The following is a 12,601-nucleotide window of genomic DNA, read 5'->3' as shown; positions in this document are numbered from 1 at the left end:
CAAAGCAAAACGTAGTCTATTCATAAGTAAATAGGTCACAATTTCAATAAGTAACCGTATAATGGAGTAGTTCAAGGAAACATGAATGAAAACATGAAATATTTATCAACAATACAACAAATGGATTCGTCGTAATGTCTCTCTAGAATTGTTCCACTCTGTTGATCATGACACCGATCTTCTCAATCTCGCTGACGATTACGTCACCAGGTCGAAGGTATTCTGGAGGGTTCCTGTACACTCCCACTCCTCCTGGAGTGCCGGTGAGGATGATATCACCAGGTAACAGAGTGAAAACGCTGGACAACCTTGCAACAATATCAGGTATCTTGTGAATGAATTGGTTTGTGTTGCTCTTCTGTTTCTGAACTCCATTCACAATGCACCTTATGCCTAAAGCTTGAGGATCTCCGATCTCATCACTGGTAGTGATACAGGGACCAATGGGACAGAATGTGTCCATAGCTTTTCCCAGGAGCAATTGTCCCATACTCTTATTCTTCTCCCAATCAGAAGCTCCAATGTCTTGAGCTATAGTGTATCCTAGAACGTAATCATAAGCATCTTCTGCCTTCACTCTAGAAGCTGTTTTTCCGATAACAATTGTCAGTTCCACTTCACAAACGACCTTCTCGGAGATGTCTGGTTTCAACCTGATGGATGCATTGGGTCCAACGACAGAACTTGCGAATTTGTTGAAGATGAATGGAATTTCTGGTGGTGTCAGGTTTTGTTCTTCGCAATGGTCCTTGTAGTTCAATCCGACGCATAATACTTTGTCCATTCCATGGATAGGGGCTTTAAGAGTAACGTTTGATATCGGAACAGTTTCCTGTTCAGATGCATGCAGTTTCTTCACTTTATCAATAGCTTGAGTATTCAATATCTCGATAAGACTTTTAGGAATTGTCGGATCAATTTTATTGACATCAACCACATCCTCACCAGCCAGAAAACCGACGCGTATTTCCTCCGGTCTATTGTTGTAAACAAATTGTACTAGCCTCATTTTTTCTTATGATTCACCGCACTAAACGTAAGAGAATCCTCTCGGTTCTAATAAAAATGTCACTTGGATTAAATAAAATGTTTTGAACACTGAGATAAATTGTTGCTTTCTTTCCCAGCTCTTGTTTAGCAACAAGTGGCGATAGTACTGTCGTCTAGTTAAGATAAACGTACTGTTTTATACGCAATCTCTGGAGCGTTATCTACGATCTTACTCTCGAGTGGAAATATCAGTTGATAGCGTCTAGTTTGATGAATTTACGCAAACAAAGGGAAATTGTTATGTAAAGTTGTCACGATGCGATGAAAGAATGTGTTATTATTAAGAGATTAATTTCTCAGTAATAGCACGGCTTCTGGAATTGTGCCCAGTAGGTATATAACAATAGGCTCACCCTCTATTACTTACTTTTAACATAAATGGTGAAAAGTGGGTGTACATTGTACAGTGACATTACGTGCCGTAATGTACACCTCTGCTTGCCGCTTCGAGCTAAAAGGCGTGACAATTTGTATGTATGTGTAGGTAGATATTTTTTGCGGTAAGTTCAAGTATGATTTTTGTATTATTTTACTTGTATAATAATAAAAATATCCTAAGTAAACATTCCAACTATGAACTGCCAGACAAGTATGAACTCAATCATTTTAGCAATTTTTCTAGCATAAAATTCCACCTCCATATTCATAATTCCACGTTAAACCTTGATGGAATACACAGATAATACGAAACTACGATTCATAATTACGTTCATAAGATGTTGAATAATTTATAGGAGTTAGCACAAAAAGAATTCTTACACAAGCATTCTTAGATCAAAGTTAAATTATTCGTGTTCTTAGAAGATGTTCGAGGTAAAAATAGTGAAATTACCTTTTATCATAAAACGTTTCTCGGGGAGAAAGCAAACGTCTTATAATTTAATAATCCCGTGAATAATTCAATACTTATCCTCGTTTAAATAATACTAAGTCTGCTGTAAGATCGTTTAAATGGGACCTGTTCCCGTGTTTTCTGGAGATATTCGTGTAATTAGATATTTTGCTTGGAACGTTTTTGATGAGACGCGAAGGTTTGATAAATGAGACGGATCAACGTGTTTCGTTCGTAGGTGTAGGTGACGTTCATTTCTTTTGTGTTCTTGAACATTATGTAATGGTACGGTACTAAAATTGTATAATCTTACAATTATGTCAAAAGTGTCACTTAAGCTGTAAAACTAAATGTTAATTTGGAAGTTATTTAGTTTTAATACCACATATTAGAAGTTGCAACTATCAGCAACAAATCAGCATGTTACAAACTCTATCCGTCATGCCGTGTTGACAGGCACTCTAGTCATAATAATTGTAATGTAATACTATGGCCTCTACATAAGACAGAACTTCCTTCTTCCTCATATCTTTCATCCTAACAACGGCTATCCATCCAACACCATAAAAGACCTTACTTACTTACTTACCTAAACGCGTACCTTTTTTGCGGGGGTAAATCATCCAATGATTTCTCGCGCCTTGGGCGAGGCGAGAGGGAGTGTCAGACTCTTACTGACTAAAAACCACTAACTACTGTTACTGACCAAAAACTACTGTTCCTACTCCTGTTATTCGACCCAGAGTCCGAAGTTCCATAATTATTACCTAACTATCTATAACACAAACTAGAACATCCCCAATATGAACTGAAACCAGCAAATTATTGACGAATCTAATGTAATTACATCGAGTTAATAGTTCGGTATTAGTTATGCATCAATCCATCTTGTTATTAATTTATTATCGTGTTTCGGATACAATTCCATCACATTATTGGGCCTATGTAATATTATTAACTGTGTTTGTAACGTCGTGGTATCTCGGAGATTTAAGACTCCGCTCCTCATGTATGAGGGCACAGGTTCGAAACATACCAATGGCAAGTACCAATATCACTTTTTCAGAGTTATACATACTTTATATGATTATTTAGACTGCACGGTTGGTCCGGTGGCTGCTGGGCGACTGGCTGCCGCGCAATGGGTAGAGGGGTCGATTCCCGCACGGAGCAACTCTTTGTGTGATCCTCAAATCGTTGTTTCGGGTCTGGGTGTTATGTGCATGAACTTGTATGTTTGTAAACGCACCCACGACACAGGAGAAAATCCTTATGTGGAGCATGGTTTAAAAAAATGTAGACACCACTGCCACTGACAAACGGTGAAGTAAAACGGCGTAAAAATTCTTCTATGCAATGTATGTGTTCATTTTCATTAATAAAGGCGCACGTTACTCATGATGAAGAGTCCCTCTGTAACTCGAAACTAGTTGAGTTTTTCTCAGTATAGATGGATCTAGTATCTGAAACATAAATAGTACTACCTAGTAGTAAATAGTACCTACCGTATCTCCCGACGTGACGCTAGCAGATCTGCATGTAATCAAACGATGTTATCCCAGGCGATGCCAGCTATTGTTGGGATCCAATATCCATTAGATTATTGCAACGTGATTGCCAGTAGCTAGCCAGGTAAATGTATCAAGGATTAGGTTATATGGGTCGTGTCTTCGGTGTCAGCTTACAAAGTGGAGAGGTGAAATGCATGCTTTACTTTGACACCTAAATTCAGATGAGATACTCAATTGAATGACATTGAAGTTTAGCATAGTAGCTTAGGTATTCTGTTCAGATTTTTTAAAGGGTAAGTCCATTCAGTGACTTGGTGAGGCAAAAAGGAATGTCAAATTTTTACTGATTAAAAACCACCCCGTTCCTACTCCTGCTGTTCAAGCCGAAGCCCCGGTCACCCGCTAGATAGGCCGCAGCTCATTCTATTTAGAGTTGGATTTATTATGTAATCGGATTTATTAAAAAGTCTGTTATAGTATGCAGTTGCAATCTATTGTTTGTTTGAGCCTTAAAGGTTTCTTCATTAAATTAAATAAACAAAACTACTGGATGCAGCGTATGTAGGCTGCATTTCATCTTAGTATTCTTACAGAATCAGGAACAATTTGATAGGAACCTCCTAAATTAAAACCGTTGGCACAAGCTTTCTGCTTGTGTCGCTAATCATTACACAGTACTATTATAAATTGACTTAGCTTAATAACACCTATACAATAGGAAAATAGGTTACCTCGGAGTCCCACAGAGCTAACCTAATATCGGCTCGTCCTACATATAAACAATAACGTCACGATCAGTCGCTACATCTCGACACGGCCGCCATTGTTACGCAGACATTAGATTATTGGCCTGATTGCAAGACCTAACATAATGCCTTTCTACACAGTTAGAATAAGCTGGAGATAACGTGGAATAATAGAGGTTGTTTAAGGTGGTAGTATTCTATAAGTTTTATTAAAAACTAGATTCTGCCATCGGCTTCGTCAACATTCCCGAGGGATAAAAAGTAGAAACCCTCTGACAACCAAATTTTATCAAAAGTAGTTTCAGCGTAACGTCAGTAACATCCAAAAAAACTAACTTGCACATTTATTATATTAAGTGTGAAGTGTGATTGTTCAATTCATGTATAGATGTGTATAAAAAAGCCAAATTAAATGTGTAATCTATGACGTCATCGTTATACCTAATTCAAATAATAATATATATTGGTCTTCGCAAAAAGTAAATATCCTTCTTTTTGAATGTTTGCGGCTGAAAATCTATATATTAATACGTGATGCAAAAACTTTGGACCGCTTTTTACGAAAATTGCGCGGACGTAGGAGCATAAAATTTGGTACACTTATAGTTTATGTATAGGAGAAGTGCAGGACGCTAATATTTTTCAAAAATAATGCTTATAAAGTACATTAAATTAATAAATAAAACATTACACACACATGCATAGTATCTGATCGTATTTCTCCAAAACGTCAAAATCGATAGACATTGCGATGATATTGACGTCTCATATGAATAGAGTTTTATAAAAGAGTTTGTTTGAGTTTGAGTTAAATAAAAATTATCCTTGAATGTTAAGTGGTATTGTAAATTAAATCGTATATGGTGGAATTTCAACCACTAGGCGACCACTAGTAATACTGAAATAGGTATCAGTCCTCCTCGCATTACGTTTTTTACCAATCGTATTTTAATGTCTTATGTAGACTTATAGTCTTGACGACACTAATCCTACAAATTGTAAACTTATAAACTTCAACCATGAAATCTAAAAGTCTACCTCATTTTCAAGGTGTCACTTTAAAAAAACCCATTCTAGGATCACTTTGCTATCTATACATCCCCTATAGTCTATACAACCTTCAGAATCACATACTTACCTTTTTTATCCCTACCTAGCCTACCTCCCCAATTCGCTCAGCAATAACGGGACACATGTAGATACTCAAGCACCCTATTACAAGTGCCATTAAGGACATAATGGCGTGTCTGCGACCGATCTAATGTTACATCATATTCCCTACCTTGATATTACCTATAACTGTGACGGTAGTTCTGTCTGTCTGTCTTATGCTTAACTAGCTTCTGCTCGATGCTTCGCTCGCGTTCCCGCACGATAAAAAGTAGCCTATGTGTTGTTCCAGACCACAATCTATCCTTGTCCCAAATTGTATCACGATCCATTCAGCCGTTTTGACGTGATTGAGGAACAAACGCAAATCTCACAAACATTCGCTTTTATAATAGTAACTTCTGTCAGCGGCTTCGTTGGCATTCCTGTGCGAATTAAAAACAAAATAAAAACCACAAATACCATTCAAAATAAAATACATACGACGTCCGGAGTTACCGGAGCTCCGGCTCGAAAAATAAAAGTAGAAAAGGGGTAGTGTTTTGGTCAGTAAGAGTCTGACACTCCCTCGCCCAAGGTGATAAAAGTAATTGGATGATTTCCCCACTTAAATAAAAACGTAATTGACCCAAACTTTTAGACCAATGAAAAACTAATATACGCTTTGTTCTAGATTCCTAATAGTTATAGGATTTGGGTCAAAATAACCCGAACTTGCCCGGTAATCGAAAGTCAATACTAGTGCTTACTATATACTATGTTACATTAACACCATGTAAACACATATAATAATGTTATCATGCCTGATATTACCTCTGCAGCAATCAAAGTCGTTTTCCACATTACCATGCACATTAGGTGTCAATGGAATGGGGCTGAGCATGTGATATTATAGCTCTTTATCTTAAATGGGGGGTAGAAATGTTCAGTAATGTATTTTTTCAGTTATGTTACAGGTTCATGAAGGCATATAAGGAGAGGCATTGTGAAGATCCTTTATTATGGCGACCCTTTGACCAGCCACCGAGAAATGGGCAGCAGCATTCCCTAAAAAAGATATCGATGACCTAACTCTGATCCCCAAGCCGTCTGCCAAACGTGGGGATTATGGCAACGACCCAGAGCAAGCGTGGTGATTAATGTTCAAACCTCCTCCGTGGGAGAAGAGGTCTTTGGTTAGCAGTGACCACTTATAGGCTGTTGATGTGATATCTTTATGAAACAAATAAAACATTATGTCGTAAAATAAATATGTAATTTAATTAATAATCACATTTTTATAAAATAATAAATGCAATTAATTCACAATTAAAATGTTCTATCAAGTAACAAGAATAATTCAATAATTTAAAAATAATATGTAACAATATTTTTTATAACCTTAGAACAACACAAACATATAAAAGTACGACTTTTTGGTCATAAAATCATTAAATATTCATCTACGATGGCACAACTACAAAATAAAATATAAAAATTAATATAATAACACATTTTTGTCATAAATTACGTATACGATACAGACTTCTACAATATTTTTTTCAGGAGTCATAGGAACTAAGACTTATAAAAATAAATAACTACAATTACTTACATTTTTTTTTACATTTGAGCAATAAAACAGGTGAACATTTATTATGTATTATACATATAAAATAATTCCATACACTTATACTTAAGTATCTATCTAAAAATGTCATTGAGCAAAGTAGGTATTTCTTTTTCTACTTAAAAATAAATTAATAGATGTCTTAATAGATTTAGTGTTTTTATTTTACACCGAAATAACAAAAAACATTCTTAAAAATACAATTTTATAGACTCTTGGCAAATTAATGTTTTTCTCCTTACTCACGTAACTATTCGACGAGGACTCTCGACTAGTTTCAAACCATGCCAAAGCCTCATATTCATGAGCAGCATTCGCAGCGTCAAATAGTTACATAATAAGTCGAAAAATATAATCATTAATTTAGTAGACCGTATGTCTCACGAAAGTTATAATATAAACAACAAATTATAATAAAACAAAACAACAAGTGCTCAAAAGGCTCAAAATTTTCGTCCGAACATAAAACAACACACCTTCCTCTTGTCGTAATTAAAATATATTTAGTTAGAACAATCCAGAACAAATTTCATTGATGAAGTCAAAGCCCCAACTAGTCAGTTGTAAAGTTTATACAAATCGATTTGTATTCAAAAGGCCGCAAGCTGTAGACAGGTCTACAAACAATGTTATTCATCAACTGAGATTACTGTTCAAACGACTTGTCTCCAATTCGCTTAGCCGAAGATACTCGAGATTTTAATCTAAAGACCTGTTTTTACTAAGATGGATTACAAGTTGGGGATTGTAGCTGTATTAGGTAGTTTAAGTTTGTTTTAAAAAATAAAAGAAATTGGATGGAAGATTAAAGGTAAGCGTCCACAGACCTGCATCGTACGCATTCTGTATGACGTCATCAGTACGCATCGTATGTAGGCATTGCCGATGATGCGGTGCGTGCGATGCGTACGATGCAGGCTTGTGGACACGTACCGTACATTAAATATAAATATCTTGAGTGATACATTGACCGCACGTGGAAATTAGTGTGGGGTCCGATTACTATAGTGTAGCTGTATATAAAATCATAAAATGTATGGACACTAGTAACACGTTTTACTCACATAATCAAAGGAAAAAGAAGTAGTCTTTATCACTCATTAGAATCTTCTAACTATATTGAGATATGAAAATAACGCCATATCTACACTTCGTTACATACGTATCAATCGATAAAACACGTGTTCAAATGAAATCATTGACTCTTGCCCCAAAGAATTCCGAGCCGAGTTTTAATAAGATTTGGAGAAGTATCATACATAGGTGATCTGTGCTCTACAACGCAATTGAGGTGAAATTATTCTAAATCGACCATATGATTAAATTTTTATTCAAAAAATGTCCTTATTTACATCACCATCGCAAGAATATTCCCAAACCTCACCCCTTGGCGACACGACCCTTTGTCAAACAATGTAAAAACAATTTGATCGCTCGATCGTCTTATCGTTTATCTAATTCAATACGTGAGATGATCATATTCTTTAGACATTGTTCCTGAGCGTAGATATTAGATAACTGAATTGTTTTTGAAATGATAACAAAGTGATGTTATTTACATGATATAGATTTTTATGGTATAAGTCGGTAAACGAGCAGACGGATCACTTGATAGTAAGTAATCGCCGCCGCCCATGGACACCCGAAACACCAGAGGTGTTACCAATGCGGTATGAGAGTTATTAACATGAGTAGTTGAGGAATCGGGGATTGCGAAGATTGGGGAGGGGGCAATTGGGCAGTAACCTCACTTATACAACGCTAGCTTTGTTTCACGTCGGTTTTCTGTGAATTTAGAAGAAGTATTTACGTTTAAGGGATAGAATGTAGTTCCAATAACTACTATTTGCCTCAGAAAACTTATTAAGTATTACTTAATACAAATAAATAAATAACGTTTGAGCAAATGCTAATATTGAAAATACACTTCAAACGTTCAATGGTCCTAGTGCCTTTAGATGAGATATTTAAAAACAAATATGACTGTAATCTTTTCCTATTTACACATTATTGTAAATCGTAGTCTCGACCTTAATATTAATGCCCAAATATACAAACACGTCAGCTGTTATACTTAGGTAGATAAAATAAGTCACAACGTAATATAATCCTAATTTACATACACTACATAGACAAAACTAGCTATAACTTCATATGAAATCACAGGTGATCTAAACTACAGTTTGGAAACACAAATGTTCACTGTCTTATACCTATTTAAACACACTTTAAGAGTCACAGGGCAACTGTGTGTATCTCAAGCACATTCCAATGTTTTCCTCCGGGCTCCTCTTGACCGTGGGAGGTCCGAAATGCACGGACACTGCGAATGGAGTTATGGAGGTCTCCACATGACAGTTACGCCGCTGCTGTCCAGGGCAGAAGGTGTTGCCGCAATGATGAGGGTCACACACGCCTGCACCGAAGTACGAGCTCTAGAAAATAAGGAAATGTTTGTGAGGATGGTGCAATAAATTATGGTCTGTGCATTTTGGTTGTGTCATTTTCTGGGTAAATGAAAATAGTCCTTCAAATTAAGATGAAATCAATTATGATAAAATTACTTGGTATTCTGAAAAGCGGTGTTTTCACGAGACGGTCACTTTTCCATGGTTGTGTTTTGATCTCAATATTTAGTGTCTGATCAAAGTTAGTCTAAAAATTCTAATAAATCGCTAATGCATTGAGTCAGCGATATGAAACCCTACGTTCTCTCTACTACAATCAGAATAATAAGATAATTAGCTGACATAAACTACACCGCATTACATAAGAACACACATCTCAAAATAACAAAAACCTTTAAAAGACAATCACGAACATTTAACAAGCAATATAAACAAACAAGATATCGGGAGAGTGTTTAAAACTGTGCTAATTAACATGAGAGATAATATTAAACAAGTTCCCTTTAAAGTAAGGAACAAGTATGCTTATATTACAGTGAGCAATTAAAGTGTGCTGCAAAGTTTCGGTGCGAGTAACAATATCGGTACAATAGCGAGGTTGTACGTTGTACTTATAACGCTTCGGTGCTTGCTATCAAAAGCATCAATCTATTTATTTCGTTGCTTGCTGTTGCTCGCGACTTCGTTCGTGTAGAATAATGACTTCTGACAGAATTTGGGTTTTAAATATTTTTCTAAAATAAAAGTAACCTTAGTTATTCCTTTAAATTTTCGTCAAAATCAGTCCAGCCATTTCAAAGATTAGCCGTAACAAACAGACAGACAGACAAACAAAAATTGTAAAAATGTTGGTGTATGCATCGTATGTACGAGTATATTCATATCCATATAGGAAAACGCGGTTATTTCAATATTACAAACAGAAACTAGTTTAGTAACCTATTATATATTAGATTAGACTAGATTGTAAATAGAGCGGACGAGCTTTGCAAAGTTAAGATGAGTATCTTGATTAGGTATTGTGGTTATGTTCATGTACTAGAACTGCACCTAACCATAGATAATATACCTTGTTTAATTTTGCTAATCTAATACATATATAGATCGCAAACTTTGCTTTTTGAGGATCTGTACCCTTAGTACGAGTTTCAACGTAATTAAACCAAAACGAAACAAGAAGGCGTTCGGCGCTCTCATGTCGATCTCGTTGAACGTTTAACAAACTTCGTACTAAGTCCTCTGGAGTTCTTAAGGAGCAGGCTATTCTGCTGGTTCATGATGATGATGATCATGGTTTATATGAAACAATACCTGACTCAAGAGATTGAGTATTACCGACACAAGAATCTTACTGGAGACTCCTTACTGCAATGCTTGTTTCAACTCTAAGAAATACGCAGATCTGTGTTAATTTTTAAATTGAAAAGATTAATTCGTGCCGATGTAGACGTAAAAAAAAAGATTTATCATCATTTTATCTCAACTCTGTCTGGTAAACGATATCCATTTAATTAATTTAATAAAAATCTTGGTTCTTTTCATATCAAGTAATTATAATAATGTTTTAGACTAAAATAAATCTTGTATCAGCTTTTCTAAAAAGTATGAATAAAAGTGCATCACTTTTAATTCAAAACTAACTTTATTTTTATGGAATTACCACTATCAAGGGCAATTATTTTAACGTAAGATGTCCAATCCACACTAATATATAAAGCTGAAAAGTTTGTTTGTTTGAACGCGCATATATCTTGAACTACTGATCCGATTTAAAAATTATTACTATGTCAAATAATAGTCCATTTATCGACAATTTATCTAAATGATAAATATAGCATGTTCACTACACCACACAATAACTAGAGCTGACTAGAGATGGCTATACGGCTACAAAACATCCCGCTAAGAACAAAAGGAGCCGAGCAGAATGGGTAAGACCACGTGGAAACAGCTAGTACAACAAATAAAGGCTTCATCATAATATTATCCCTTTCAATCTCAATATCATAACACCAACACAATTTCCATCTGTGTTCATAACGAATTGAAATCCAAAGCATCCCTTACTATTCAGAAAGTTGGCGAGAACCACTCGAGTACTTTCAACTCAGCAGTATCCAAGTCTCGCCCACCACTCTATAAACCGGGTCATTCTTAAGGGAACTTTAACAATATTACTTCCTTTCCTCATTATTAACTCCACAAGTACCTCTCACAAAGTTTCTCTTTTATATTCCAGTCCTTTAATGGAAATCCTAAGCTTTAATACTATTAAGGGCGATTTTCCACCAGAGATGTGCTATGTAGCTATGCTATGAAGATGTAATAGCTAAGCTGTGAAACTATGTGACCGTTTCCACTAAGCTATGTAGCTGTGCGACTAAGATGCGCAGCTCGAGTATGCAATGCATCGATAGTAGAAAAGCCATACATAGCATGCATCTTTCCATTTACAAAACATATCTTAGTTAAGTCCGTTTCCACCAGTGCTGATAAATATGATTGGTGGGAGCCAAACGCATCTACAGCAACGTAGCGTAGCACATCTCTGGTGGAAAAGCACTCTTATAATTACAATCTTGAAGCACCAAGTTCTTAAAGTTTTTGAAGTAATTGAAAATGATATTTAAGTATTAAAATCTTTATTTTAGTAAGAGAAGAGGAACGACTAATTACTAACGCTAACTTAGTAATTAAAAAGTTTACTTTTGTTGGATCATCAAAAAAAGTAGGTAATTTTGGTAACAAAAACCAGCCTGAACTTGTCAGAGTCGAAAGCATTTTTATTTGAACTAAACCATTATCAGGTACTTTTGAAACGTCAACAAATAAATTGTCAGTCAATCCATGAGTGGAGCTAGGTGCTCGTTCCAAATTCTTCGAATGGAGAACAAACGGGAAACTCCATTCATTAAAAATATTATTCTAGTCTAATTAACAGAACATTTACAAACGATCAATTTAAAATGAACAAAAATCTACCTAAGAACAGCTCTATATCTATAGCTACATAGATTATGAAAAGATACACAGAATAAAAAAAAAACAACAATATCAAAAAATACACAAACAACTCACCGCAATAAAATATTCATTTTCACATGGAATAGTGACTCTGTCATCGCACCGCTGTCTCCCATGTCCCATCAGCCCGATCCCATAGTTTCCATAGCCGAAGTACCGGAACCTGTCATCCTCGCTGCCGTAGTGCTGCGTGTACGGAGACCACCTGGATGACCTCGCCTGACCCCACATCCAAGACGAAATATACGTCCAGATCTAGATGTGCGTTAGTTCGGGGTTAAGCTAGCTACGGGGAGCTGGGGTCTATGTGT

At 35.9% G+C, this 12,601-nt stretch overlaps 3 protein-coding genes across 8 annotated transcripts in view; all 3 read right to left on the bottom strand.

Moving 5' to 3' along the window:
* The window catches only part of LOC118272073 (protein spaetzle 4), a 484,075-nt gene that overhangs the window by 351,440 nt on the left and 120,034 nt on the right, over nucleotides 1-12,601 (bottom strand). The window contains exon 7 of one of the 5 annotated variants that reach the window (XR_007705321.1): nucleotides 6,640-6,649. The exons of the other annotated variants lie outside the window; for them this stretch is intronic. The gene's annotated coding sequence lies outside the window, so the exon portion shown is untranslated. Of the gene's footprint in view, nucleotides 1-6,639; nucleotides 6,650-12,601 lie in introns of those variants that run through there. 5 annotated transcript variants of the gene reach the window in all.
* On the bottom strand, nucleotides 42-1,178 carry LOC118271599 (fumarylacetoacetate hydrolase domain-containing protein 2-like). Its single transcript, XM_035587689.2, has one exon. The coding sequence runs from the start codon at nucleotides 1,007-1,009 to the stop codon at nucleotides 143-145; it is 867 nt and encodes a 288-aa protein (XP_035443582.2). The 5' UTR covers nucleotides 1,010-1,178; the 3' UTR covers nucleotides 42-142.
* LOC118271597 (uncharacterized) overlaps nucleotides 8,818-12,601 on the bottom strand; it is a 40,987-nt gene continuing 37,203 nt past the window's right edge. Inside the window, exons 8-9 of one of the 2 annotated variants that reach the window (XM_050693723.1) lie at nucleotides 12,345-12,545; nucleotides 8,818-9,293 (exon numbers count right to left, since the gene is read on the bottom strand). In XM_050693723.1, coding sequence (XP_050549680.1) covers nucleotides 9,087-9,293; nucleotides 12,345-12,545 — 408 coding nt within the window. In that variant the 3' untranslated portion in view covers nucleotides 8,818-9,086. The remainder of the gene's footprint in view (nucleotides 9,294-12,344; nucleotides 12,546-12,601) is intronic. The other variant, XM_050693724.1, reaches the window with a different exon arrangement.

Source organism: Spodoptera frugiperda, chromosome 5 (genome assembly GCF_023101765.2).
Source record: "Spodoptera frugiperda isolate SF20-4 chromosome 5, AGI-APGP_CSIRO_Sfru_2.0, whole genome shotgun sequence".
In the NCBI taxonomy this organism is placed as follows: Eukaryota; Metazoa; Arthropoda; class Insecta; order Lepidoptera; family Noctuidae; genus Spodoptera; species Spodoptera frugiperda.
The sequence above is the reverse complement of the archived record's forward strand: the minus strand, read 5'-3'. Positions and strand labels throughout refer to the sequence as shown.